The sequence below is a fragment of the Manacus vitellinus genome, unplaced genomic scaffold, assembly GCF_001715985.3.
Source record: "Manacus vitellinus isolate BGI_N305 unplaced genomic scaffold, ASM171598v3 scaffold_12_pilon, whole genome shotgun sequence".
Classification (NCBI taxonomy): domain Eukaryota; kingdom Metazoa; phylum Chordata; class Aves; order Passeriformes; family Pipridae; genus Manacus; species Manacus vitellinus.
Window position 1 is genome coordinate 17378133 of NW_021938949.1, and position 26922 is coordinate 17405054.

The following is a 26922-nucleotide window of genomic DNA, read 5'->3' on the forward strand; positions in this document are numbered from 1 at the left end:
ACATATTTTTCGTAAACAAACTCATTTATGGCCAGGTTTACTCAAGAACTATGTGTCAAAATTATCTAGTTAACAAAACCCCTGTATTTACACAAAAACAGTGGGCAGCTATCTTTTACCTGCATTCCTGCAGACCCACTCCTCAGACTCCCAAGTGAAGCCTTGCATTTGTATGTTCAGTGACATTTCCCAAGTTTTTTTTTTTATAAAAAACCAGAATTTCAGGACCTCTTACGCTTCAACTGAACTTGTCAAAGTAGTTACACTTCAAGTGGGTCGAAGGACATTCTTTACAGAACATTTACAGAGCAGGAGATGACATTTTCCATGTGCTCACAAATGAAGCACCAATTTTTGCGTGCAGCTTTATACAATTAATTTTCAAGTGGCTCTTGTGTTAACAGTGGGATCCTCATCTACAGGTACTCCAATAATTTATTATCAGACACTTCAGAGGAATCAAAACATCCTTCTCCCTCGTAAGCTTTGCTCCATGAGGCCTTCTGCTCTTCCAGAACTCGAGTTTTGTTTCTCCTTGCCCAGGCACAGACAGTGCTCCCCTTCCCTCTCCCTCAGCTGGACTGAGGGCTGAGCCACAAGAGCCAAGTGATCCTTGCTAGGCTGAGTCCTGGATTTAATTACAATTTAGACTGATTTAAAGACAGGGTGTTTCACATCACGATAATGAAAATACAATGTGAAACTTAGGCAAGAATTTTCTGGTCTTAAAATAATCCCTTTTCCTGAAATTCTGGGATTGTGCCCAGCATTGTAGTCCGATCTCCTCCCTGCAGATATCTCACTGGTATTCTGTGATTGTCATTTGGGATGACATTTCTGCACAGGAAGTTCTGCACTGCATAATGAGTGGTCAGAGGGAGCAGTCCTCACTTGGGAGAGGATTTGAAGAGGAAAAATATGATTGCCTTCTTTCTGCTCAAGGGAACCGTACAGCAGTGTGTGCCCCAGGAGACTGGGGTGGCCCAAAAGTCTATCTTATGTATTTACTAGAAAACAAATATGTATTATAAATTCAAAACAACGACAAAAAAACCCCTCCAAACCCAACTAGACACCTTTTCTTACCAAAGCTCCACCCAAATACACCACTGTCCTTACATTTAAAACTGAAAACCTGCCAGAAAGCTTCTGAGGTTTTTCACCTACAAAGCCTGCTCTGTTCAGGTGAGGTCTGAGACTGTTTTCAAGCAGGTACCCTGGGTAGGACCAGCTCAGATCTGAGATGACCCTGGGTTTGTACCGTAAGAGGTTTACTCGTGTTACCTTAGATGGGATGATCAGAGTTAAGTTAAATACAAATTAAATCTCGTTAGCAGAGGAAAGATCATGAGTGTGAGCCCATGGCAGGAGGTCCCAGCCAGGAGCTGGACTCAGTGATCCTTCTGAGCCCCTTCCAACTCAGAATGTATAAGTGCTAAAATACAGAGTGATTTGCAGACACTCCAAGAGATATCTGGGGCCTCAACTTCTACGTCCCTACTCCTCAGCTGCTGGTTTGACAGAGAGGGTAGGGAAGGGCAGCTGGTGCTTCTTCCATCCAGCAATTCCTGGTTCCCAAAGTAACCAGGAGAATTTGTGGGGTCTCTGGGTTGACCACACAGTGCTGCACTGAAGCCAAACCCCTGCACAGCCACACACGGCTCAGGAAGGCAAAACTACTTTGCCAGTTCTTGACTATATAGACAGACTGAAAACAACAATTTTCCTTCTCCTTAAGAAAACCATAAACCACCAATTATAGAACAGGACTGCAATAAAACCTTATGTACCTACCTATAAATATTTCTAAGATTATAGCAATAATTTTTATGAACGGACAAAACAAGGAAAGGTAAATGTAATGTAGCATTGGGAAAACAAGTGGGAAAACCAGTGAATTGAAAAATACTAAAACAAAGCAAGAATTCACCAGAAAAGTGAGTGAACACAACTTTTCTCCAAATAATCTGGATAGCAGAAAGCAGCTCTTCAGCAAAGTGGGTGTTGAGCTGCTCACAGCTGAACAAGTTCATGGCCACCAAACCCAGACCACCTGCTGTTGGTGAGATGGCAGAGCTGCCTGGGCACACTGAAGGGCCAAAACAACTTCTCCCCCACCCAAACCAGCGTGCAGAGACTTCTGCAAAGGGGAAAATGCATTTCTGATGCAAGAGAGAGGACAGAACATGAGTTAATCCATTTTAGGATACACTACAATGACAGCCCTGCAGTTCAACCATCTCCCAGTACAGCTCTTAACACCTTCTGAATTTCCAGGGTTTCTAAAAATGATTCGAATCGCAACAATCAAATACCCCCACTAAGAAATACTATCTTTAAAAGCATTTCCACTGTTCACACATGACCTCTCTTCACTCTCTGTGCCAGCTTTGATGTAACACACATACATTTATATGCTCATTGAGATACAAACTTCCTTCAGTGGCTAAAGCACTAATCCAGTATTTTTACCTTGACCTTGTAAAGTCAAAATAAGAGTGCACACTGTAATCTCTTGTTTCTCTCGAAACAGCAGCAGAATTCCTTCCAACTTGTAATTACAGAAGCATTTTGACTTACACATTCCTGACAGATCTGCAGAACTACAAGTGAGGACACAGGTTTCCACACACCACCCTTATCACACTCCTGTGTCAAGGGAAAACGGGGCTGAGGAGGGCACAGTGAACTTGCTCTCACACGTACACACAAACAAACAACTTATTAATAGGTCCATCATCTGGGTTAATTACAGGTTACACGGGGTATCTGCACAGATCAGACAACACACCCAGGAGAGCATGAACACTGAACACACAGACAACTGCTGGTTGCTACACCTGGATGTGTGAGTAACCCCTGGAACCCCATGTTCCAGAGGAATTACCACAGGAGTGAGGCCTGCAGGTGTCCTCAAAGCCCAGGACACATGTCCTGTGGGTGACTGGGTACCAATGGGGAATGTGGAGTCACTGTTAAACAGCCAAGCCTTCCCCTCCAAGGGCACAGGAGAGGCTGAGGGGCAGGACAAGGATTCAGGGACTGAGGATTCTTTGCTGCTGTGTGGGGCTGGCACTGCAAAGTACCACTCCTTCTGCAGAGACAAACCAGTGCTCCCTTCCCTTCAGCAGCAGTGCCTACCCCACAGCCCTGAATCCAGGGAAATGCTGACCTCCAGTTACGTGTCAGACAGAAAACACAAGCTCTTACAACATTAATCCACGGAACTTTAAAAAGAAACTATTTCTGGACAGATGCAATGTGACTTTAGCGATTTTTCTTCTTTTTTTCCTTTGAGAGAAGGACTGCTCTTTGCACCTCTGATACATGATTTCAGCTTTAACCCCAGAACAGTGTACTGTTAGCTAGGAATTTTTGGGGTGGGTTTGTTTGAAGGACAGACAAAAGTTTCCTGTTTGGATTCTGATGGCCCTGTGAGGGGAGGCCCATGGGGCATCCCAAGGAACAGTAAGAGGCTCAGGCATGGTGTGCAGATCCCGTTTCCCTAAGTGGCCTCCATCAGAGCCACACTTCTCCTGCAGTGCCTGCAGCCAGAGCTCTCTCTGCACAAGACCTGCCGCCAGCCTTGGCTGCACCGACGCCGCTCTTCAAACATCACAGACCGTCCAAGCGTGTTCCTGGGGGCTGTCAAACAAAATGTTCCCGAGCCAGCCACCACCTCAGCTCCCCCTGCTATTCCCAGGCTCTGTCACTGGTTATTTACCTGATGGAGACGACGAGGGACAGCACTTCCAGCAGGATGGCGACGACGAACACCGCGACGGCGGCGGGGGGCGGCGGGGACGCCACCATGCCGTGCTTCAGGAAACAGGTGATGGAGAGGATGAGGAAGACTGTGGTGGACAGGAACACGTCCAGGAGAGAGCTGAAGGTAGCGCTGGCAAACGTCTTCACTGGAGCATTCTTCATGACCTGTGTGCAGTACAGGGCTGGACATGAATAAATGCCACTCTGCTGAATTCAACTGGGTGATAAACAGCAGCTCAAAACAAGTTGGGGAATAAAGTTTTGGCCACTTCATTAATCCAATGTAAGGAATGTTTGGAAACAAGAAGCAGAAGAGGTGGTGCCATGGCTGTCACAGTTCCCTGAGAAGACTGTGTTGAAAAAAAGCATTGGCAGCATAGCCCCCAGGATTGAGGTGATTTGTACACACTATTATGATACAGAAAAAACATAACATGAAAATTGACTATTCTGTGCAAAGAAACATGAATATAATTACTAGCAGACAAAGCTGTGAGACATTTTCTTCAATGATTTCAATTTAAAATAATAACAGATTTTACTTTTTATCCTCGATGGGTCTTTAAGAAAACCCTCCAAACACCTCCCCACAGTAACAGCTCCTGTGGTAGGGTTCACATCTCCCTTTCAGACCATTAAAAGCAGCCACTGAGATAATGTGTAATCCAAATTGATCAGAACCTAGGACACCAAGTCCTGCTCTTCCATAACCCCTCACCACACATTCCCATCCCATCTTGTCCTGGCCCAGTGCTTGTGCAGCTGTGCTTGTGCTCCTGTGGACAGTCCAGCTGAAAACTAGATCATGAGCTCTACATCCCAGCTTACTTGGGTGAGCCCAGTTTTGGGACTGTCTATATCTGCCCAAGGGACCACAGAAAGCAAGTTCCAAAGAAAAACAGACATTATGTTATCAATGTCAACATGAAGGCACCCAGTTGGAGGGCTCTGGTTTAATGGGGAAGTTTCCTTTGCTCCTCAGAGCACTTCCTGCACTCAGCAATACTGGGAAACAAACTAGTCCCTCATTTGTACCTCTCTGCAACCCAGTAAATTCAGCCAGCATCACTTCAGTGCCAAAATCACCTTTTAACCTGAACAGCAGCAGAGTGCTGTTCACACACCAAGTCCCACCAACTGAATTAAGGGAAGCAGCCCCGTATCCCCAGGTGACAGCGTTAAAGATGCTCTGACAGGGCTAAGCAGTGCCTTCACTTCCAAACAAGAACAGGCTAAGCAAGCTCCTGGGAAGCAGAGCTGACTCTGGAGAGGGATCACAACCCAAGCATGCAGCTGGCACTGTGTAATTAGAGGGGAATTCAGGGGTGCTGGAAGTTACTTTCAGCAGCAGTTGACGGCCAGGCAATTAGAGAACTAGGAGTGCTGACAACTCTTTTCACTCTCCAAGAGAAGATTTTGTTGTTGTTTCGGACCAGTACTCTGCTAATATTAAGGCTTTAAAAGGTTTTTGCCCCTTTACTATTAGAGAGTGAAGATTCCCATTTCCAGGGAGATTTATATAATGATTTTCAAATTAATAGCTTACTACTAACAAAATGCACAGACCTCATCGGTGCTCCTTCTAGGATTTCCCTACATATCCATATTAATAGGTCAATCTGTATATGTTTGGTTACTACTACTTCATTTCTCTTTCCAATCTTTCCATTGGAAACAACTTGATTTACTATTTTCTGTATAGTTTGCAAATTTTATTTTATATCTGCAAATAAACCAGGGGAAGTTTCTCCCCATTGTTGCTACAAGAGCTTTATGCAGATACCACTAGACTATTTTGCTGCAGGATGAGTATGGAGTGAACAAAGTGAAAAGACTGAACTGCAACACAACTGGGCTTTCCTTTGGTAAAACAAATTAAGTTAGGTCTCACCTGGAAGTATTGGAAAACAAGCAAACAGGGGCTATTGCCAGGGAGAACACGACAACACTGCCCAGAACTGAAAGCAATGAGCAGCAGAAGCAGAAATCCCACCTGCCCTCAGATGTAGGACATACTACTGGGAAGAAAAGAAACCAACACCCACATTTATCCCAATGCAATTCTGCAGCTGGATGAACCAAACTAACAGTTCTGCACTGCTGGAAGGGAAGGGCCCAATCCCCTTCCTGCTGCCAGCTGCTTGTCTTGGGCTGACTCTGGCATCTTGGGCTGGCTCTGGCATTTGCCAACCCCTCCGAGAGCTGCTGGTTCCACAGGGCAGAAAACAGAGGGACGGGAAAAGAAAGAGCCCCAGACAGAAAAACAAACCATGAATATTTTATGCTGGGCCAGTAAATGAGCTGCTCACAGCAGGGAAGGCTGGTAAGCACCAGAGCCATTAGGAGGAGCAGGGAGGAGGAGGAACAGGGAGGAGGAGGAACAGGAAGGACAGAGCAGAGCAACTGCCTTCTTCTGGCAGCAGCTTTTCAGCTCCTGGTGGAAATGCAGCCTCAGTTCTAACTGACACCTAATGTCACTTTATGTAAATGCCAGTTCCTATCAGCCAGGCAGGGATATCCACTGACATGGAAAGCCTGTGATATTATTAGCCCCCGAGGGAATTGAGGACTTGTTACACCCGGTGCAGAATCCTGAAGAGAGTACCGAGTTCCTCACAACTGCTCCTTACAATTCCACAGGGTTTCTGAATGCAGCACACTTATGGAATTAGGCCATTTGAGTTCAGCAAGGGTTTAGGTTCCACAGGGGTAACCATGGGGCTGTGACTTGAAAAAAATCAAACTCGAAGCTGCCATTCTCAAAGCTGGGATATTTGATGAGGAGGTAAGTAGCATTTGGTCCTTTACTTTCATCTCAACATGGTTCTCTGGCCATAAAGAGAGCCTTAAAACATTAACCTGAACATGGAGAAAAGCCCAAATGTAAGACTAGATTTGGGGTAGAGGGTATGTTGATGCTCTGAGGGCTGGAGCTCCCCTGCTCTGGAGACAGGCTGGGAGAGTTGGGGGTGTTCACTTGGAGAGGAGAAGGCTCCAGGGAGACCCTTGGCAGAGGGTAAAAAAAGATGAGCTTTAAGGTCCCTTCCAACCCAGAGCAGCTTGTGATTCTGTGATAAACTGAAAGGAGACTGTTTGCAGAGGCAGCAATACCAGTAGTAAATCACATTTGACATTTCATGACCGTTGTCATCAACTACAACGAGATGTGTTGAAAAAAAACCCCAGAAAACGACAGAAAGTTTCTCAGATGGATTAGAGAAGGAAACCAATGCCAGGAGAAACACACCTCTTCCTGGTAGCTTGTCCTGTAGGTCATCTCCAAATCCTGATCCAGGAAGTTCAGGCTCAGCTTGTTGATAGGTGGTTTAAAGAAATAATCTTTCATGAGGCTAAAAAAAAAAAAAAGACAATATAAACATTAGTTTGTTCAGCTGTACCTCTTTCAGACCCCCCCTAGTCTGTGGTTGCTTTTTCTAGGGATGCTGGACCTTGGCTTTGAAGTTCCTTTGGCTTTTCTCTGCTCTTGATCACCAAAGTACCCCCTTAGTCACAACACTCACTCAGTCAAAGGAAATATTCCACAAAAAAAAATGAGAGAGCAAACTTTTATACTTGCAGGAAGAGACTAACAAGTCCTTCAAGAAACTTAACAGCTCTCACTCCAGATGACTCCAGATAATTGCAATATAAGCCAGCAAACAGTAAAGGTTAATTGCTGCTACAGAGGCACAAGCTCAGGAGACACGTGGCTGCGGGATATTTGTGCCTTGGGTGGAATTCTATTGCTCAAAGCAAGCCAAGGATGACAAAGGTGACAAATTGTTAGAGGAAAAAAACCATTGTCCCTTTTAGAAAACAGCAGTTTCTTGTTATTTCAGACACTAAAATGACTCAGTAACTCAACTGGTAAAACACTCCCTTAAGAATCTGGGCTGCAAAGAAATGGAACCTGAGGAGACAGAGAGTTTAGATTTACTGTTGAAACAGATGATTTAAAATGACCAGAATCATCAGCAAAGCCAGTGACAAATAATGACACCAGCTCAGAAGGGCTAAGGGACCCAGAGGCAGCATCCACCAGAGGGTGTTTCTGCCCTCCTTCACCTTCTCTTCCAGTGTCAGGTGCAGAAATGTCGTGTCATGTCATGGCCAGGCTTCCTGAACGAACATTTAGGCAGGTGCAGAAAAAAATCAAAATAAACAACATAAGAGGCTTCAATTATTAAAAAGTTGTTTATATTTCCGATCCTCTGGAGGAAAAATAGAAAGTTGAGTTTTGCATTAGCTATAAGAGGTTTATGAGTGAAGTTTCCTAAAGATAGCTCTGCAACTCCTCTTTTTTTCTTTCTTGAGCAGGTGTCAGAGAGCTGAAAGGACCTGACTTAGAGATGCACATGAGGTCAAACTCTCAGCAGATGAAGAAGATGGAAGATGCTAAAGAGCCTCTTTTTGGGGGAGGCTGGTTATGGGGTTTGTTCCTGTTTAATTTTGCTGAACTCTTGGCAGAGGGGTTTTCTGGAAGTACAGGCTCCCCAGCACACAGTGGCATGTGGGAAGCACTTTTTTGAACTGAAATGCAAGACCAACCAACCACAAATTCTTAGACTGATGCCAGAGAAGACAAACTACTCTAACCATGAATATGGCTGATACTTTATAACCTTGGCCTTGGCCAATATATTAAGAACATCAGGATGCCCTGAAAGAACAACAGGACACATTCACTTGAGCCACCCTTCTGTCTGTCATTATTCCTTGTCTTCGTTCCTCCCCTCTCTTAGATGTTTCTAAGAGCATCTTATATTAAGATTTTTGAAAGCTTTTGGTTGTTTTTTTTTTTAAAAGATTGTTGAATTCCCTTTCTTCCTCCCAGGAAGCTCGACAGAGGACGGTGATGTTGTGCTGGATGATGTCAGAGGAACAATCCAGCTGCCAGTGCAGCACGAAACAGAAGGTGCAACAGGATGGAAGGAGGGAGAAGGCAGCATTCCCAGTGCCAATCCAGCTCCGTGTCAACCCACGTCTGTCCCAAAGAGGAAGATCCCACTTTACTTGACTAAACAGTCAAGTACATAATGTGCTCCCCAGGAGGCCACTGTGCCTCCCAGCACAGGGATTCGTGTGTTCCCCGGATCAAGCAACACTGGGAAGTGGGAGATGAAAGAAACAAACAAATTTTAAAAGTATTTAAACAGGAAGCTGGCCCAAGGAGGGGATGAAGGGCTGCACAGAACCCAGTTCTGGGGGAGCTCCATACATCCCTGGGACTGTGCTCTGTAACTCTAAAGAGATTACTGGAATTACTGCCCTGATCAGTTCATGAGTACCTGTTTCTTGTACTTCAGGAGGTTTATAACCTAAGAAATACCTAATTTTTCTGGGAAACAAAAATCCCAAACCAGAGAATCCTTTGAGGATATTCCCAATGAAACTAAGTTCGAACATTCTGTACTCTTACAATACAGTTTTCTTTTAAAATACACACAGTAATGTGCAGATTACAGTGAACAGTATTTTTATAGTGATAGTAGTAAAGCCAGACTCAAAGCTCAAACCATACCCTGTTTGTCAAATATAGAGAAACAAGCTGTAAGAACTGATAACTTTTCATAAAAGTATTCTTCTATAATTGCTAATACAAACATGCCACACTAAGACTGTCTTCATTACTATTATTTTTAAAGGCAGTGCTGAGGTATCAGCTCCAAGGTTAAATCTCAATATGCAAAGAAGCTCCCAACCACACAGCTAAAGCTCCAGAAAGAGACTGGAAAGGAAAAATATCACCAGTGTCCAGCACTTCCTCCCAGCCAGCCCCAGGCAGCTTCCTAATGCAGTGTCCAGGCTCCTGAATCCCCTGAGGACACGTTTACCCTTCCCAGCTCTCCAGGAAGCCTGTGGGATGAATTTATGCACCTTAGCATCATATCTGGGTTAAGTACTTTCTGTCAATAGGAATCCTGTGGAAATTGCTGCCCAGAGCTCAGGGAAAGTCACTTGGCTGCTGCTGGGTTTGCAGCAACGTCAGACCAATGCAACAAAACCTACTGAAAATGGGGATTCCTGTAAAACAACACCTCAAATTCCACATCCAAAGATCCCCACAGATGCTCCATTCGTCAAGACCAACAATTATGTTTTATAGCAGGGGATCAAGAATGCTTTTAAAAGGACTTATTGCATATAATTTCTCATTGAGAGATGTTGAAAAGATCAGTGTAAACCAGTAGGCTTAAAGCATTTTGCTTAGAGCTAATTAATCAGAAGATTATTTTTGGAAAGTTATGTTTACATGAACTGAACTCAGCAGAGAAGTTTCCGTGGCAACAAGAAATGGCCCACTTAATATGGTAATGATGATATTTAATTGAGACCAAAAAAGAGCCAGGCTTTGACTGATCTCAAATCACAGTCCTGCTTCTTCCTTTTTTCCGAATCAGAGAGAATTATCCATTTTGGGAGTGCAGGAGGAAAGCACCAGGAACACGAGAGCTTGAGTAAAGTATCTTCAGCAGACCGAGGGCATAAATTAATCTACTTCTATAAGTTAAAGTTTGCAGTGTGCTGGTTACATTTTAAACAACAATCCTGTTTGTTCTTGCTGATTTCTGCCAACACTTGGACTTTCCCGATCTGACTGTCTTCTAATATTTGAAAATATCAGCTAAACACCAATTCTCAGCCACCAGTGACAGAACACACAGAGAGAAAAACAATAAAGGAACCTAAGCTTTATCTGAATTTGAGCACAGGAGAAAGGTAAACTGAGAAAACCTGGATAAGAGATTGGAGAGGGACTCCTGTCCTTTGCTGTCACCTCTCCCTGCCTTAGTTATGTTTCCAGTTCAGGTGATGTGTCCCTGTTCCAAGCAGCCCAGAGTCCACACAAGCACACAGCAGTTTCAAGGATATTTAGACAAAACACCCTCAATTTGAGTGGAAGCAGTGAAACAAAAACAAAAACAAGAATAGCCATAGATAATAACAAACTCAAGTTATCTGTTTAGTTGCTCCAGTCAAGTCACTTGTCATAACAGGGGAAATATCATTTTGTGTTTATAAAAATCCCACACTACTGAATTTTGGACAACATTTCCTCTGCCCAAAATCATTTTCCTTTGTTTGAAACAGAGCGAGAAACCAACTTTACAATATGTAAGGAGGTAGCAGTTGCATGAGAATTCTCTCCCATTAATTCTGTTTCCAAGCCCAGCATGATTTCTAGGTGTTAGTCACACAATGTTATCAGCTGCTGTTCTTTTGCTATACAAAAATGTGAGTTTCGTGGTTCAGATTTTCTGTTACACCGTGAATTGCAGAGGAAGGTACAAACTATGTGCATTTAGAGGACGTTTGACTGTCGAGATAGAGCTGAGCTTCGTGAGAGGTGATTTAAAGAGCAATTTCCTTTCCCGAGGTTCCACCGAAGGAGGACTGTTCACCATGGAAGCAATGAAAAAAGTGGCTTTGCATATTTCTAAACAGAATGTTTCTGATATCAAATTCCTACGGCAGTTTAAGCAGAATAAAGACTAAAATCAGAAAATGTAGGACGTGTTGTATGTTAACAGTAATTAGACAAAAACCCACACAAATAAAGACTAAAGATACAGGACCCTGGTACTGCCTTTTCACCTTTACAAGATTTTACGCTCCGTTTTCCTTACCTGTCCTCTTTAATCACATCCACAAAGTGAGCATCTGTCTTTTCTCGGATGTTTTTGAACCTCAGAGGGAGGAGAGCTGACTGATCCAGGCTCACCCCGCCCCATCGGCCTTTCTCTTGCAGCATTTCATACAGAGAGGTTTGACTGTTGCTGAGCTTTTCCTCCTGTGGAGGACTCAGAAGTCCATTCTGAGTCTTGGGACTGTGTCCTCCTGGAGCCTGGGTGGCAGAAAGGAAAACATACACAGGGAATGTTAGTGGTTGAGAGGGCAAACAGATGAGATTCCAAGGAGCAAAAGCTGGAAGAAGTTCTTCCTCAACACACTGAGTTCTGACCCGACCACGTCAAAGACCAAACTCTACCTGCCCTGAACCCATCCACATCTCCTCTGGATGCATCTCCTCCACATTCTGCAGGCACATCCCTATTTAAGTGTCTTTTTTGCTTTTTCTGTACCAACTTTCCAAGGAGTAGGAAACAATGTACATTTTCACACAGGCAGTGACAACCAACCACAGGCCCAAATTTCATTCCCTCGTCTTAAGGTTCAGATTCCCCTAAAAAGCTTTTTAAATACCCACAGATCATGAGGCAACTCACTCTGCCAGCCCTTGCTGATCCTTCCTGACCACTACAGCCCTGCTGCTTTCCCAGAGCTTCCTCCTTTCTCCTACCTGTGGGAACAGCCCTTTTGTACATCCCATCATCCTACCAAAAAAAAAAAAAAAAATCCTACAAATTAAACCACATTTTCTTCACTGACTAAGGCATACTTCTTCTTTCTGGTTTTCTTCTGCCTTTGTATTAATTAAGACTGCAGTGTTAATTCTGACACCAGCCTGCAACACAGCTTAGGTACAGCATCACCAATTCTGCTTTCATTTGAGAACACAAATTACTTCTAACCAAAAATCATTCTATTTTCATGGAGCCTGGAGTTCCTTCTTTTACATTCTGTTTGACCTAGACCAATATGCACTGAAGCAATTCCAAAAGAATTAGATAACTAAGTGTGGTTAGAATGAAAATGAACTGCAGTTAGTCAGGATCATTTTCAAATGCAAACACAGAGCAAACTTAGCATATTTGAATGTTCATCTCCCCCCTCCACGTCTTATCACTTATCATGCAGCATTTATCCTCATCCTGAAGCCCACTCATGACAGAAGTTTCTCCATTCCTGCCTGTACAGCTCTGACAAGCTCCTCCAGAAGACTATTCTTGGATGCCACCGCAGTGACCATAAATAAATACCATAAATATCATCACCACCCCAACCACACGCTGAAATATGTTACTGACATTGTAAAATCAACTTAGTTAAAGTTAAAAAATATCTGGTTGCTGGCTGCTCATGCAAAATTAATTCAATTTCCTCGTGTGATCTATCCTGTGAAGCAAACAAGAACACAGACAGGTAAAGTGAGAGGTGCAGGCACGACCAGGGCAGATGCAAAGCTAACAGAGCAGCAGGAGAACCTCGTGCAGGGAGGAGTCAGGAACCACTCAGGCTTGGCTCCCTGTCACAGCCAAGACCTCAAGAGCTAAAGCCATAACAAGGTGTGTTGGAATGGTTCCCTGGAGCGACAGGAAAAGCAGGAGGGAGGTGGGTTGTGCTTCCCCTTCCTCCCTCCCAGGGGGCCGGCGGGATCCTTGGGCTGCCCCAGCGGAGGTGTGAGCCCAAGAGCTGGGAGCCAGGAGATGGAAGGATTCCCAGTCTGGTCCCTTCTAGCCCTCACAACAGTTGTTTTGGCAGCCTGCAGGTGTTCACTGCGCAGCGACAGCAGCTGAGGAAGGAATAGGAAATTGGGTAGTTTCCTTGGTGTGCTGCCAATGCTTTGCTACAGACCATAATAACCAGGGGAGAAAGGTGATTTCAGCCACACATATCCCACCAGGGGCAGACCAAGAGCCCTCTTGGACGGAGAGGTGCTGCCTGGGACAGAGGGACACTCCCCTGTAAGCCAGAGGCATGAGGACTTCTCACATAAAAGGTCACCATGTTCTTTCTTTCTAAGGGAAAACATTCAGCAGGTTCCGAGCAAGTCCTCCTGCATCCCTACCAGGTTCTCCAGCCTGCTCAGAGGGAACACAGCTATGGAGCACAAGGCATCCTGCAGAGCCAGGTCTGGAGATAAGGAGAACTAACAAAGGGAAACCAAAGAGAACAGACCAACAAGTTGCTAGTGAAGGGTTTTCTTTGTTTGGTGGGGGCTTTTTTATATTTATGCTAAGGATTGCATTTGCTCAGAGCACTTCCCAGAACAACCTAAGGCCTAAAGAAAAACTGAAGGTCATAGTTACCACCTTTTTTTTTCATAATAAAGTGTCTTTCTTCTCTTTCTCACCCCTGCAGCCACTTGTTACTTGAAAAGCAGTAACTGAGAGAACACAGTTTTTGCTATGATCAGCTCAAATAAAAGATCTGGACTCCTGTGCACTGTCTGCTCTCCCTGCTGTTCTTTAAGATCATCTGAAAAATGCAATGAAAATTTCTGCTCCTTCAAAGAAGGTCAGCATGGACTTTCTCTTCAGCTCCTTGGCAAAGGCTCAAATCCCCAAGAAAATTCTTTCCTTCAGTCAGCTCAAGGTTTCCCTGTGCTGTCTCCACTCTGTTAATCTTTACAGGCAGGGATTAGAGTGTGAAACTGTTTGTGTAGGAGAAAATCCCTATTTATTAAATGTTGTTAGCTCCAGTGGCTTCTGAAGGCAACAGGGTTTGCTTGAGAACTCAGAGACTTGATGTGAGAGTTTCCTCTCATCAAAAGATAGGGAAGCTCCAGAGGCTGTTGGGACCCACAGAGGTCCAAGGATGTGGTCAAACATCAGTAACATTCCCAAAAGGCAGGGGACATGAGGGCAGCATGTGGCATGGGAAGGGAACAGACTCCAGAGATGGGTAGAGGGAGCTTAGGGCTCCTTTTCCCGAGAGACCTGAAACTTCAAGGAAGATCTGGAAATCAAATGCCACAGTAACTTTGTGCATGTGGCTGTTTTAAGGCTCTCAGTTAAAGAGCCATCCCAGACTTACTGGAGAGCCACGTAACAGCTCCAATTTTTGGCTGAGTAATAACCAAACCAAATCCAAGGAGGACGTGCAATTTGGTCTCCACTAACATGTTTCTTCCAGCAAAATTACAGCCCTTTTCCTCTGCTCTGCACAGACCTCCTCCAAGCAGGGTCAGATGACTGGCTGATTCACACACATGAAGCCAGTACAGCTGCAGGAGGAAGGAACTCAAAGGATAATTCCAATGAAGACATCTCCTGACACCAGGCAGTCGGTACCTGAGCACAATCTCTGTTTGCAGTTGGATCCTGGAGATCCCTGGCACGTGGGCAGAGGCAGCGTGGAGAAGAAACATCTCCTGCCCACCTGCACGTCTCCCAGGGTTTTTGTCTTAAAGATCTCATGCTGGTTTGAGAGCAGTATGTGCTGACCACTCTGCTCCACCTCCCTCAGGGCTGAAGGGATTATTATTTGACTCTTTTCTTAGGCTGTTTCCTGGGAATCCTGGCACAGAACTGCTGTGTAACACACCCCTACAGCCCAGTAAGGCAGGCCTCGCTTCTGAGCTTACAATTTAGGCATGAGACAACAGGTCAAGTACAGACAGAGAGCAGAGAGACAAACACAGAGTAATTGAGTGGCTGAGCAGTGGAGTAAGTGCTGGCAAGGTTTTCAACCACCTTTATAGGCGAGAAATATTTTAAGCCAGACGTGAAGAACAAGACTGTTCTCTCAGAGTGTGTTTATGAAATGATTCGCTCTGAGGAGGGAAAGCATTAAACTTATTTGAATATATAACAGCCAGGTGATGAGCACTGGTCCCCAGTCTGCATTTAGGCAGGAGCTTAATGTTCAGGAGGGAGAGGTGACAGGCAGAGCAGGGGTTGTGAAGGCCACAAACAAGACAACAAACAAGCAATGTGTAGTGAGGCAGAGGAAGAAGTAGGTGGCTTCAGGAAAGCAATCATGGCAGCAGCAGCACGAGGAACATGTAAGGTGCTGTATCTGTTGGTCAGAAATGGATGCAAAGGGACTGAAAGCTGGGAATTTCAGCTGTGTGTCTTAGAGCTGCAATGCAGGAGACACTGGCAAGACACATCACTTGTGGTGAGGTGACACAGCCCACAGGGGTAAGGGATGGAGAGCCTGGCAGTGCTGTTTGTGCCTTCTGAGTAGCCTCAGCGTAACTGAATGAGTCCAAATTTTAGGTCCTTCTCAGTATCAATCTGAGCCCATAAAATTACCAAAAATTCTGAAAATTGAGGCGGGGGACTTGAACTAAATTTTAGAACACAACTGCTCAAAATCAAAATCCGTTCTGCTGCTCAAGAGCTTGAATAAAGGAACAGCGGAGCGAAAATGAGAAAGCTGAGGGAAGCAGAGAAATAAGGGAAAAGAAGGGGAGTGAGAAATACTTCAATTACCTTTGTACTGTTTTTATGCTCATCCTGACAACCATTTTGGATAGCTCCTTCCTCTACGCTGACATCGCAGTGGGGAGCAAGGGTAGTACTACATGAAGGGCAAGGCTGCAATGAGACAAAAAAATTTTAGCCAGGAATGTTCTGGTGTCCTTGTAGTATTATGCAATTTGTAATTCGGTCCACTTGTATACTTGCAGCATGGTTAAAAGATAAACAAAGCTACAGAATGGGAAGCAGGGAGCAAAACTTGACTGGAACAGAATGCACCGTTTCAAAAATAAATCACAGATTTGCTGTTCACTGGAGCTAAATCTAACCCAGGAAAGCTGCACTAGTGCAAGATCACAGATACACTGTAATCGCTGCATACTAGCACAGGACCTCCTCGAGGGGATTAAAATGCTCTTTAGTAGGTGGAGTGCAATTTTCTTGTGTAAAAACTGCCTGCAAAGGGACCTGAATGGCATTGGGAGTGAAGACTTAGCACAAAATGCAGCAAAATCCAGAAAAAGCACGAAACAGGGTGATGCATTACGAGCAGTACAGGGAAATGGAAAGCAACAAATCTGAAACTAAGGAAGGGAAATACTTTTTCATACAGAGCTCTGAGGCAGGGGAGTGGAGCTCAGGCTGTTGTATGTTGTTGAAGCCAAACACTCAGCAAATGTCACAGGGAACACGGAAAGCAAACCCATCGGGATCGGTACTAGTTCCAGGCTGCGCGTTTTGGAAGCAACCTGAAACGTTGCACTTGAGCTTTTAAAACAAGCTAATTCCTACGAGTCAAAATGTGATCTTCTTTAGGGGAACGAACCCCAGAATTGTATCTTCCAAGTTCTTCGCTCTCTCCTCCAGTCCTGCCAGGATCCTGCTCAGAGCACCCTGTGCTTGAGCCCTCTTGGCAACTCCCCTGCTCTGGGGATGGTCACTGCGACCAGGCTCACCAGAGGTCTGCTGATGTGTGGGAGGGGATTCACTCAGCACCCTGGTAAGTTTTTCAGAAAGCACTTTGAGCCTTTTGTCCCAAACTCAACAGCCCATGTTCATTTTAGCTGTTTTTTCTGGACTCAGGAGGGGCACGTTCAAGTCTCTCTAGTCTGTCATTCTGGTTCAAACCCACAACTTCTGCCTTCGGGTTCTCTCCTGGATTCAGAGACCAGGGTGTTAAGTCTTTTCAAACTGACTCTTCACCCAGAGCCCCTTTTCTCTCTCTGGTGTCATGCCTGAAATTGAATCACCCAGAATGTTTAATTTGCAGATGTTTCTCCCAGCCCACTCTCCCTGTGACTGCTGACCCACCTCACCACAATGCCTCCCAAAGGCTTTCAGGAAGACCCTGAGCCTTCTCAGAAGCCAGCAGACCATCATATCTGCTGTTCCTCAGGGGCACAGTCCAGGTCGGTGCACTGAAATTACTCTGAGTTTCCTAACTGGCATCAGAAAAGCAACTTATGTCCACTTCTGAACCTGCACAGTTTGAACAAATACCAGCACAGCTGAAGAAATTACGAAGCTGGTTCTCAAACGGTTGTGTTTAAAAATAATCTCGGACTAAATGCCAAGAATGTCTTGACCACTCTGTCGAAGGCATTATTAGATGGCTTGAAAAACAAATTGGCAACAGGTTAACAAGCCCTCTAAACTCCTAGAGGGTTAGTTAATAGATTTATCCATGGCAAAGTCAGTTAATGGCAACAAAACCCAAACACCTCCAGCAATAAATAAAGAAAATACTCCCTGTTTGATCTTGCTAATAAATTAGGAAGGCCACCTCAAACACTCAGCTCTCAGGGTTAAACCAGGAGACAAAGGGCTCGGAAAAGCAGCCTGACCCTTGGGAAGAGGCAGAAGTCCCTCTGACTTTCCCCATGTGTTCAAGTGAACATCATTAAGTTCCTTCTCTATTGCAGGCACTCACAGGGCTCCGTGTGCTGTGGCCTCACTGCCATGAATAAAACATTAATGCACTTCCAGCAAACACCCAGACAAGCAAAAGGACCTTCTGTTTTCATACCAAGCAATGATTAAAACATTTTTACAACAGCTTATGATTCCCTGTCAAGTGAGGCATTTCATTAAAGATAATAGGGAAAATAAACTGATACCAAAACTGCTTAAGCAGGTTACAGTGTTTTCGTTCAAAAACCAGCTGCTATTACAGACTTATTATAGTTTTAGCCTCTGTCTTCACCATTTTAATTACATACATGCACTGTATTGATATCTACACTTACTGCAGTTTGCAGTTAAATGAACTGCAGATACACCAGAGGAGGAAACACGATTCCTTTCATGGATCAAGTACTGTTGCATTCTCCCTCCTGACTTTCCTTGACATTTGTTCAAGCCCCAAATGTGAAAGTCATCCTTGGCATCCAATATGGCCACTTATTCCCTTTAAAGCAAAAATATTTCATCTTGCCTGTAATTTTGCCCCTCCTGCTTAAGTCTCTTTTGCAGAGCTGGAGTCATCTCCTCCTACACTGACACTGTTTACAGCTTTGTATTTAAAACAGTCGCATATAAGTCATGATTCTTTTGCAAATTATTATCTCCAGACCCTACCAGTGAGCTGCAGGCTTTAAAAAAAACCAGCACACAAACCCCCAAAGAAACCCACTCCTTTTCAAAAATTGTGCATGATCTGTGATTAAACTGCAGTCGTTCTTTGTGGACGTTTTTTGATACACATATTTATTTAAACTGAAAGAGGGTAAATTGAGATTAGATATTGGGAAGAAGATTTTTACAACAGGAATAGTAAAACACTGGCACAGGTTCCCCAGGGAAGTGTCCAAGGCCAGGTTGGACGGGGCTTGGAGCAACCTGGGCTAGTGGAAGGTGTCCCTGCCCATGGCAGGGGTGGAATGAGATGAGTTTTAAGGTCCTTCCAACCCAACCCATTCCATGACTCTGTGACTGTAACAGGAGAGAGAAGGCTGGTGCACCTCCACCCTTGTGCTGTGGAGCCTGGAATATCTGTACCTGGCCATGCTGTGAGAGGCAAAGACACTCTGCACTCCTGTGCTGCAACTACAGTCTCAGAACACATTTTTAAGCCCGTGCTCAGCACTCACAGGATTGCTCCACCACTCCATGGCATCCACCATACAGATGCTTATCAGACCACAGGGAATTCACAGAATTCAGAGCACAGAATTCACTCCAGCTCACTGAACTGTGAGGCTGCTCAAGGAATCCCTGGCCAGACGAGCAGGGCTCAGGGTGATGAGTAAAACCAGGCACCCATACAGACAAACTCTCTGCAGTAGCTGTGGCACAACAGGGTATCCAAGGCAGCTGAAAGCGAGCTGGCACTTGTCCGAGATGCTCCTCTTAGCAGCTTCTTTTAGCTTCTCCTTCCCTCCCTCAGATAGTCACGCTGGCACTTCTGCACTGCACAGACCATCACTCAGCACTTAAACACTTCAAGAGCCAGGAGCTGCACTTGGATGATCCTTGTGGGCCCCTTCCAACTGAGGATACTCTAAACAGCCATTAACACCAAGCAACAGCCCCAGAGCAGAAAATCAGGGACTAGGCAGCAAACAAAGCCTGGTGGGGCACATATGTGCTCCACATCACGTATCAGCTGCTCAGGGACAGTGGTGCAGCTGTACCTGCAAACACAGAGCTGATCCCTAAGAACACATTTCATTTTGGACCTGGATCATTTTAACAAGTGCCACTGTAAGTTTGTATATAACAACCTTGGTCAGTCCTGTACTTTGCTGCTGTTTCAGGGTCCTCAGTCACAGCCTCCTCTGCTGCCTGACATTCCCAAGGCATCCTCACTGTCTCTCAGAGCAGCACCCTCAGCTTCACTGCTTTGTTTCATCCCTTCTCTTTCCCTTCTGCTCCAGAGAGACAGCTCAGCAATGCTGCTCCACTTGGCACATTCTTCCTTCACTGCTTGAAATGAAGGAGTTTCCACCCTCACTGTCACACCTGGACTCGTGCACGGCCACGCACTGGGCAGTGCTCACAGGTTCATTTGGACAGCTCCCCACAAACTCTAAGATGGATTTTCCTGCCTTATTTGCTGGTGCTTTCGCTGAAAGGTAAGAAGGAGATGGAAAGCTGGTGCCTGCAGGGTGCCAAATATATTCTTTCTTACACAGGAGAAGGAATAGAAACGTATCACCAGCAACTTGGATGCTGTCAAACCACAGACAGTGCATATTTTGTAGAGGGATAAAGTTGGCTACAGCTGCCTTCTGCAGTTAAACAGGCCTGGCTTGCTCTCTAAGGAGCTCACTTGACTTTGGACAGTGCAGCTGATCTCACCTGTAATGCAGTGCCTTTACTGCAAAACATAAACCCATGTGCAGAGGCAGGGTAAAGGGGCCCTCCTCACGCTCTCCTAATCCAGACAACAAACAAACAAGGAGTAAAAATGGAGTAGCACAAAAATCATCCCCACATGAACTCCACCAGCTCAATCTCAAACTTGTGTTGAAGGGATCCAGTCAGGACTGAACACACTGAAGTCTAAGGACAGGGACCCTGGTTCTGACATTTGTGTCCAGTTCAGGCAGTCCAGGATAAGGAATTCTTAGCACGAGTGAAAAGAGAGAATAGACATCTGTTGTTTGGGAAATCTGTTCTGAGCTGAAGGATGGAGAGTAACAGTACAGCTCTGAAGCAATACACATTGTTTCACAGATTTCCTTGTCAAGAGATCTTGGGAGAGGTGTGAACATAACAAAGTGTCATCATTCCTCAGAGCTGAATCCATACAAATCCTTGCCCTCAGCTCTAGACACAGGTTTCTAGAGTAATCAGATATAACAATGTCACAGTCCCTCAGAGCATTTCCTCCCACCACACAAACAATCCCGTTATCTTTCTGCAGGGATGTCTGTTAAATACCCATAAAAAGGCTCACAGGTACACAACCTGCATGACCAGAGGAATGGCAGGAGCAGCAAAAGTAGAAAATCACAAAAGTTACAGTAGTTGCATAAATCATGTTCTTTTTCCCCTGCATAAAATCCAGACCATGGAAAAAGCAGCACTGACCTCTCAGTCCTGAAAAATAAAAGGAAATACTTCTTTGAAACCACCTTTAAAAAGTGCTCACCTTACTTCAGGGATTGCCTGTCATCTGGTGAGCGGAATTTTTACTTGGTAATTTTTTTCCTCCCTCAAACCATGTTTTGTCACTCCATGTATATAAACAAATACATACATACACACATATATATGTAAAGCAGTGCATAAACAAGCCTGTAAGGTTTCCCCATCCCTGGTTTGCCTGGTTTGAGGTCTGTGCTGCTGGTCCTTGAGATCAGAACTCACCTTTGGTTTCTCCACCTGTTTGAGAGGCTCGGTGGAGTCTCTGGAGTTCTCAGCTGAGGATGCTCCCTGTGTCCTGGCTCCCTCTGTGGACTCCAAGCCAGGAAGCAATGCCTGTGAGCAGCTGCAGTGGGGCTCCCTTACCTTCTGACCTGAGATCAGATAGGTCTTCAAACCTGCAGAAAATAGAAATGAACAGTCAGAGCTGCAGAAAGACAAAGACAACACTCCTTTGGGCTTCTCAGATATGAAATACAGTGACTCCCAAAGCACTGCCAAGGCTCGGGAATACAGCACACAGGAAAAGGCTGGGAAGAACAACCAGAAATATAAAAAGATGTTGTGTGTGGTGGCATGTAGGGTTACCCAAACCTGCTGCCCAGGCACAAGGGACGACTCAAACACACAGCAACAGCCAGGACCGAAATGTACTTTCTTTATTCCATTTTCACTCATCTGCTTCTGAAAAACACAGCTAAGACCTTATGTATTCGCTTCCAAGTTGTAATTTGAGCTCTCACATTAACCCTTTACTTGTGGAAAGGATCTGCAGCCTGGTTTTCACTGATATCTGTATTAATATTCTCCTTCTGAAAACCAGCATGCATTGCTCCACTTGCCAGGGAGTTGTCGTGAACATCACTTAGTGCTGGTAGCACACTGAGAAAGGAAATGGCATTTAAGTGCTAGAAATTCTGATGGGTTTTCAGAGTTAGTGCAGACTTCACATTTTTAAAGAACAAAATCAATCTCCCTCTCTCGCACGTACACCCACACACGCCCTCTGCAACTGGTGTATGAATTGAAGCATAATTGGGAAGCAGATCCAATATTAAAGGCCAGGCTGGTAAATAGCAGGTTGTATCAAGCTGAGCTGTATCAAAAACCTGTTCAAAAAATGAAAGCTTGGGATTTTTGTTTAGCATATCACTTCTTCTACTTCCTTGAACTTTGCGTTGTGATGTTCTGGGTTATTTCTAGACACAAAGAGTAAGAAGGAGCTGTTAATCACTGCTTTCTGAATTCAGAGGAGTTCATTTTATTGCCACTGGATGGGCAATCTCCTGTTCAGTGCTGAAAGGCAGTGACGTGCCCTGGAAAGTGTGGAGGTCACCAGCATGCAGAGGGGGAAAGGGCTCGTTCTTCTGCACTGCCAGATCCCAGTGTCCCTCGGGATGCTGCCCCTGGCTCAGGGGATGGCTGCTGGCTCCCATGGGGGTCAGCTCTGGGTCTCCTCCCTGCCCTGACACTTGTCACCCAGTTACAGGACCTGACTGTCACACCATCGACTGCACTCGACTGCCTCTGGCCACGGGGTGAACGCTGGAAATAAATATGTCCAGCTGCAGCCTGTGGAAGAGGGCAGGTTTCTGCTCTGGGTGATAAGGTCACTCACTCCCTCACAACCTTCTTCCCAGGCAAAATCATATTCTATAAACCTCAGGTTAGCTCTGTAATACACAACACTGACCACCCCTCGGCCGTAACCTTTCCAATAAATGGAAGCCAGGCACACTGACAGCAATTTTGCAGCTTCTCTGTCTATTCCAGTCAAATCTTCCAACTCCTGAGTCCTCCAACCACCACAGAAACCCACATCCACGTCCACCATGTCCCCCTCAGGCTCCAAAGCTGAGGGGAAAGCCCTGGTGCTCCCACACAGTGCTCCGAACTCCATCTCGCTCGCTCCGTCTTTGAGATGCTGCCCCACAGCCAATCTTCATTTCTAAATCATTTATTGTAGTGCTTGGATTTTATTTGGCAGTGCTGCTTAATAAAATCCTGAGCTGCTGCTGGCTTCCAGATGTCAGGCCCTGTCCTTCAAACTTCCATCGATGGGGGCTGTCGAGTGAGGAATTCACCACAATCAGCTCACAATTACATGTTTAGTGTGGCAAAAGCTGAAGCAATAACTTACTACTTCTATTTTTAAAAGCTACCTTAAAGCAACAGGATTACTTCTCTATTCCTATTACTCCTCCTTTTTTTTTTTTTTTTCTAAACAAACATCTTTTCTTTGTTTATTGTATTTTTGAAAAGGCACTTTTTATGTCCTACCGTGCTGTGCAGCAGAATTATTTTGTCAATCTGCTGCATGCAGTAAAATTACCTCCAGGTTGAGCTCCACGCTGAGGAAAAAGGGAAAAGGCCACAGTAAACCAGACATTAAAAATGGGTTTGGGAAAGCAGAATCCACCACCTTGTCCTCTCCTTCCCTGGCAAACACACCAGCCCATGGCCACACTGACAGCACCCACTCTGTCCCCCAGGCTTTGAAGTCAGTTGAAAGGGTTGGGTTTGGTAGCAAGGACTCTAAAAATCTCTTTATTCCTTTCTCATGCTCCCCAGCCCCATCACATCCCTGCATAAGGAGTGATACCCAAAAGGGGTCATTTGAAATGGGACAGAGAAAAGCCAATATCCTGCAGAATCACAGCACAGGTTTTGTGTGGAGCCAACAGGAGAGCAAAGAAGGAAAAAAAAGGTTATTTTTTCAAAGTTTTGGAAAATGAAGAGGTGTAAAAACCTTTCAACTTTACCAACATGGCCTAACTAATGCTTTGTTTGTTATTAAATCCTTATGATAGGAGAATTAAATTTGCTTCAGTATTCCTTGGGACTCTGTGACACTTCACAAAGCAACTCCTACGCTGAGTCTGAAATATTCCAGTATAAAAAAGAGTCATTAATGGAGTAGAGCTGTAACGGGGTAAACCAAGATGTATTATTTGGGAAGAGTATTCTTCCTCCTTCTACACACCCCAGGGAATTAGCACAACCAACAGGGACATTTTCCACACAAGTGGTGTATGGAGTGTGGAAGAACATCCACACCACCGTGCTGCACGTTTACATCAATAAAGTCATGTGACAATACCAAAGGAACAAGCAGAGGAGCTGATATTTTATTTGAAAGTGCAACTTTCGGTGTGTGTTGCTGTGCAACCAAGTAACTCCAGACACGGCAAGGTAAGAAAGTGCTGTGAGGTGCTTGGAGTGTTATTTCTAAAGGCCAAGCTCAACCTTTTACTCCCCTATATTTATTCAAAATAAATGCTGAAACACAACCTCGGAGTGGCTGATAGCAAATCTGTACTCTGGTAGGCTTTATCCTCAAATTCTGCTTTTTCCAGAGGTGGCTCTTGGAAGCAAAGACAGGGAACAAGCTACAGCAACCCACCCCCCAACAAACCCATTTAATGTAGACAGCATTTTCTGCCCTGGAGGAAAAATGAGCCACATCACGAATCTCTGAGAAACACAAGCCATTTCCTTCACTGGACTGCCAGCTCTGAAACCTCTAAGTGTTACAAAGACTAACAGCTCCTGCACACTGAGCCAAAACACTTATTTCTTTAATTCAACTGCTCTGAATGTTGACATGGCAGCATTTGTAAAGGATATTTTTGACAAAATAACAACAGGTGAGATGTCCACTGTGGGTTTATTAGTCCTGAATTTTAAAAGAAACAGTAAATTTCTGTACTTGGCTCCTTTGTTCAGTTTGTTTTTCTTTTATCAGGCAGTTCTCTGACCTTAAAAAAAACCAGAGAACCATCCCAACCACTAAAAAATACTCCTAACAACGACACAAAAATCCTATGCAGGCACTCACACAGAAATTATTTTCTGCATGCACAAAAATAAACAAGAGTATAAATAAGGCCGTGTGCAAACATGCCAGGAGGAATTCCAGCAGGTTTTGGTGTTGTGAGAAAAGCTGGTGGCTGCAGAGCACAGGCACAGGCAGAGGATGGGGCTCCCTCCTGCCCATCCCTGGGAACACTGGGATGGGCCACAGGAGTGACTCCACCATCCCTGGCTGCAGCAGGAAAACCCTCTCAGGGAATTAGTGGGAAGCCACTTCCTGGGAAGGAATGGGAAAAAGGAGAGAAGAGATGTCCTGGTCCTTCAAGTCCCTAATTCAGGCATTTACACCTTCCTTTCAGCTCATTTATCCTCAGACTTCGGGTCAGGAGTTGCTGTTATGCCAATCTAATCCCATTTTTACATCCCTCCCTGCAGCTGTTAAAGGTGGCATGTCTGCTCCTACAGGGGAGGGGGGATTAACACAAATACTGATAAGCAATTCCTTGGCAAAATAACATTCAAGTTTCAATTTTTGATGTTTCACCTGTCTGGAACTGAAACTTTTTATCCCTCTGTTGACAGTAGACAGCAAAATTCCCTTCTCTCTGGCAAACATTGATGCTTCTCACGTCTCTATCTAATGAAAGTCAAATGCTTTTGAAACCCTTTTCAGCACCAATTCAAACAGACACAAAAAAAATGGCAATATTTCAGTCGTGGCCTTACTGACTCATTTAATAAAAATATAATCCCACTTTTGTTATATATCCCTGTTCCTCCCTCCATGGATCACTTCACCTGTTTAGTTGCAGTATGTGCAGTTTAACCAACAGGTGAGCTTCCTTTTCTGATTCCATGCTTTCCAGTACCATCCCTCTGTGCTGGGACACAGCAATATTCCTTACCCTGATGTAATAAAATCCAAACTGTATTGATTACACTCCCTTTGTAATAATGCTGTTCCTTCTCTATTTATCTTCCCATCATTTCCCTTAGAGTCCCCATGGTTTAGCCATTTAATCACATTTCTCCCCATAATTAAATTTACAGAACTACCTGAGCTCTATTTTCACACCCCTCTCCTTCTGCAGTATCTTACCTCACAGAGCTGGAATTCCCAAGAAAACTGTTTCCCTGTGAGAACCCCAGTGCCTGTCACTGCCAGGGCAGGGCAAAAGTCCCTTCCCAGCTAGAAAGTGGTTTAATCTCCTGCTGCAGTCTGTGATGGACAGTGTTAACTCTTCACTTTCAATAATTTAATATCTCCTTTTATATGACTGATACAAGCAGCCAGCAAGGTCATAACAAGGGCTCTGCAGCTCAGGACTGGCTTGAGCTCCTTCCTGCACTGATGGGTAACTCACTCCTGGGTTGTGCTTCTCTGCAAACCATCAGCTCTTGCTTTCTCTTTTTAGAAAGACAGGAGGAAGTTTTCTCCAGGCCTTTTAAAGACACCCTCTCTGCACTTTGCCAAAAATCTGGGAGTGCAAGTATTGATATTCAGGCACTGCCACTCCAGGGAAAGGAAACAGATACCTACAGTGAGGTTTCCTCACACAATGAAAGATGCTGCCCCACCATTTCATCAGACTCTGACCTGCTCTGTAAACTAAATTTTGAACTGGGATTTCTGGAATGTAACGTGACAGCCAAATAAAAAATACCAAAAAACCCCCCAAACCAAACCAAAAAACCCCCCCCAAAAGGTATTTGCCTCTAATTGCAGTCTCTTTTTGGTTTCTCTCTAACTTTCCTGTGTTGGTTTTCTTTTTTTTATCTGGTCAAATCTTAAATGATTTTTCAAGCACTAACCTAGTCTGATGTTCATGCAACAAATAATATAGGGAATACCCTCAGCCCAGGAGATTTAGTATCCTTTGGGTCCAAGGTGCTGCTGAATCTAAAGATGATTTTCAGTAGCAAATACTCTCTCCTATTTTTAACATTCAACAGTTGCCAAATCTGTATTTATGGGGACTATTTTCTCACTTTATCAGACTCACTCTTGTGCAGGGAATTCACACAAACCTCTTCCTCCTCCCCAGCACAGCTCTCTCACCTGCTGAGTTGGGAGATGGGATTTTACACCACAAACCCCTCTGAACTGGCAGGAGCTCAGCCCAGCCACTGACCCTTCACAGCAACTCCAGAGTGTCCTGCTGACATCCACAACTGCTCAGCCATAAAATCATGGAATGGTTTG

The 26922-nt window shown here is 44.7% G+C and overlaps 1 protein-coding gene across 1 annotated transcript in view; it reads right to left on the reverse strand.

Moving 5' to 3' along the window:
- ADCY9 (adenylate cyclase 9) overlaps positions 1-26922 on the reverse strand; it is an 84781-nt gene that overhangs the window by 17377 nt on the left and 40482 nt on the right. The window contains exons 2-6 of the mRNA XM_029957944.1: positions 21132-21304; positions 15831-15935; positions 11397-11614; positions 7016-7118; positions 3725-3933 (exon numbers count right to left, since the gene is read on the reverse strand). Coding sequence (XP_029813804.1) covers positions 3725-3933; positions 7016-7118; positions 11397-11614; positions 15831-15935; positions 21132-21304 — 808 coding nt within the window. The remainder of the gene's footprint in view (positions 1-3724; positions 3934-7015; positions 7119-11396; positions 11615-15830; positions 15936-21131; positions 21305-26922) is intronic.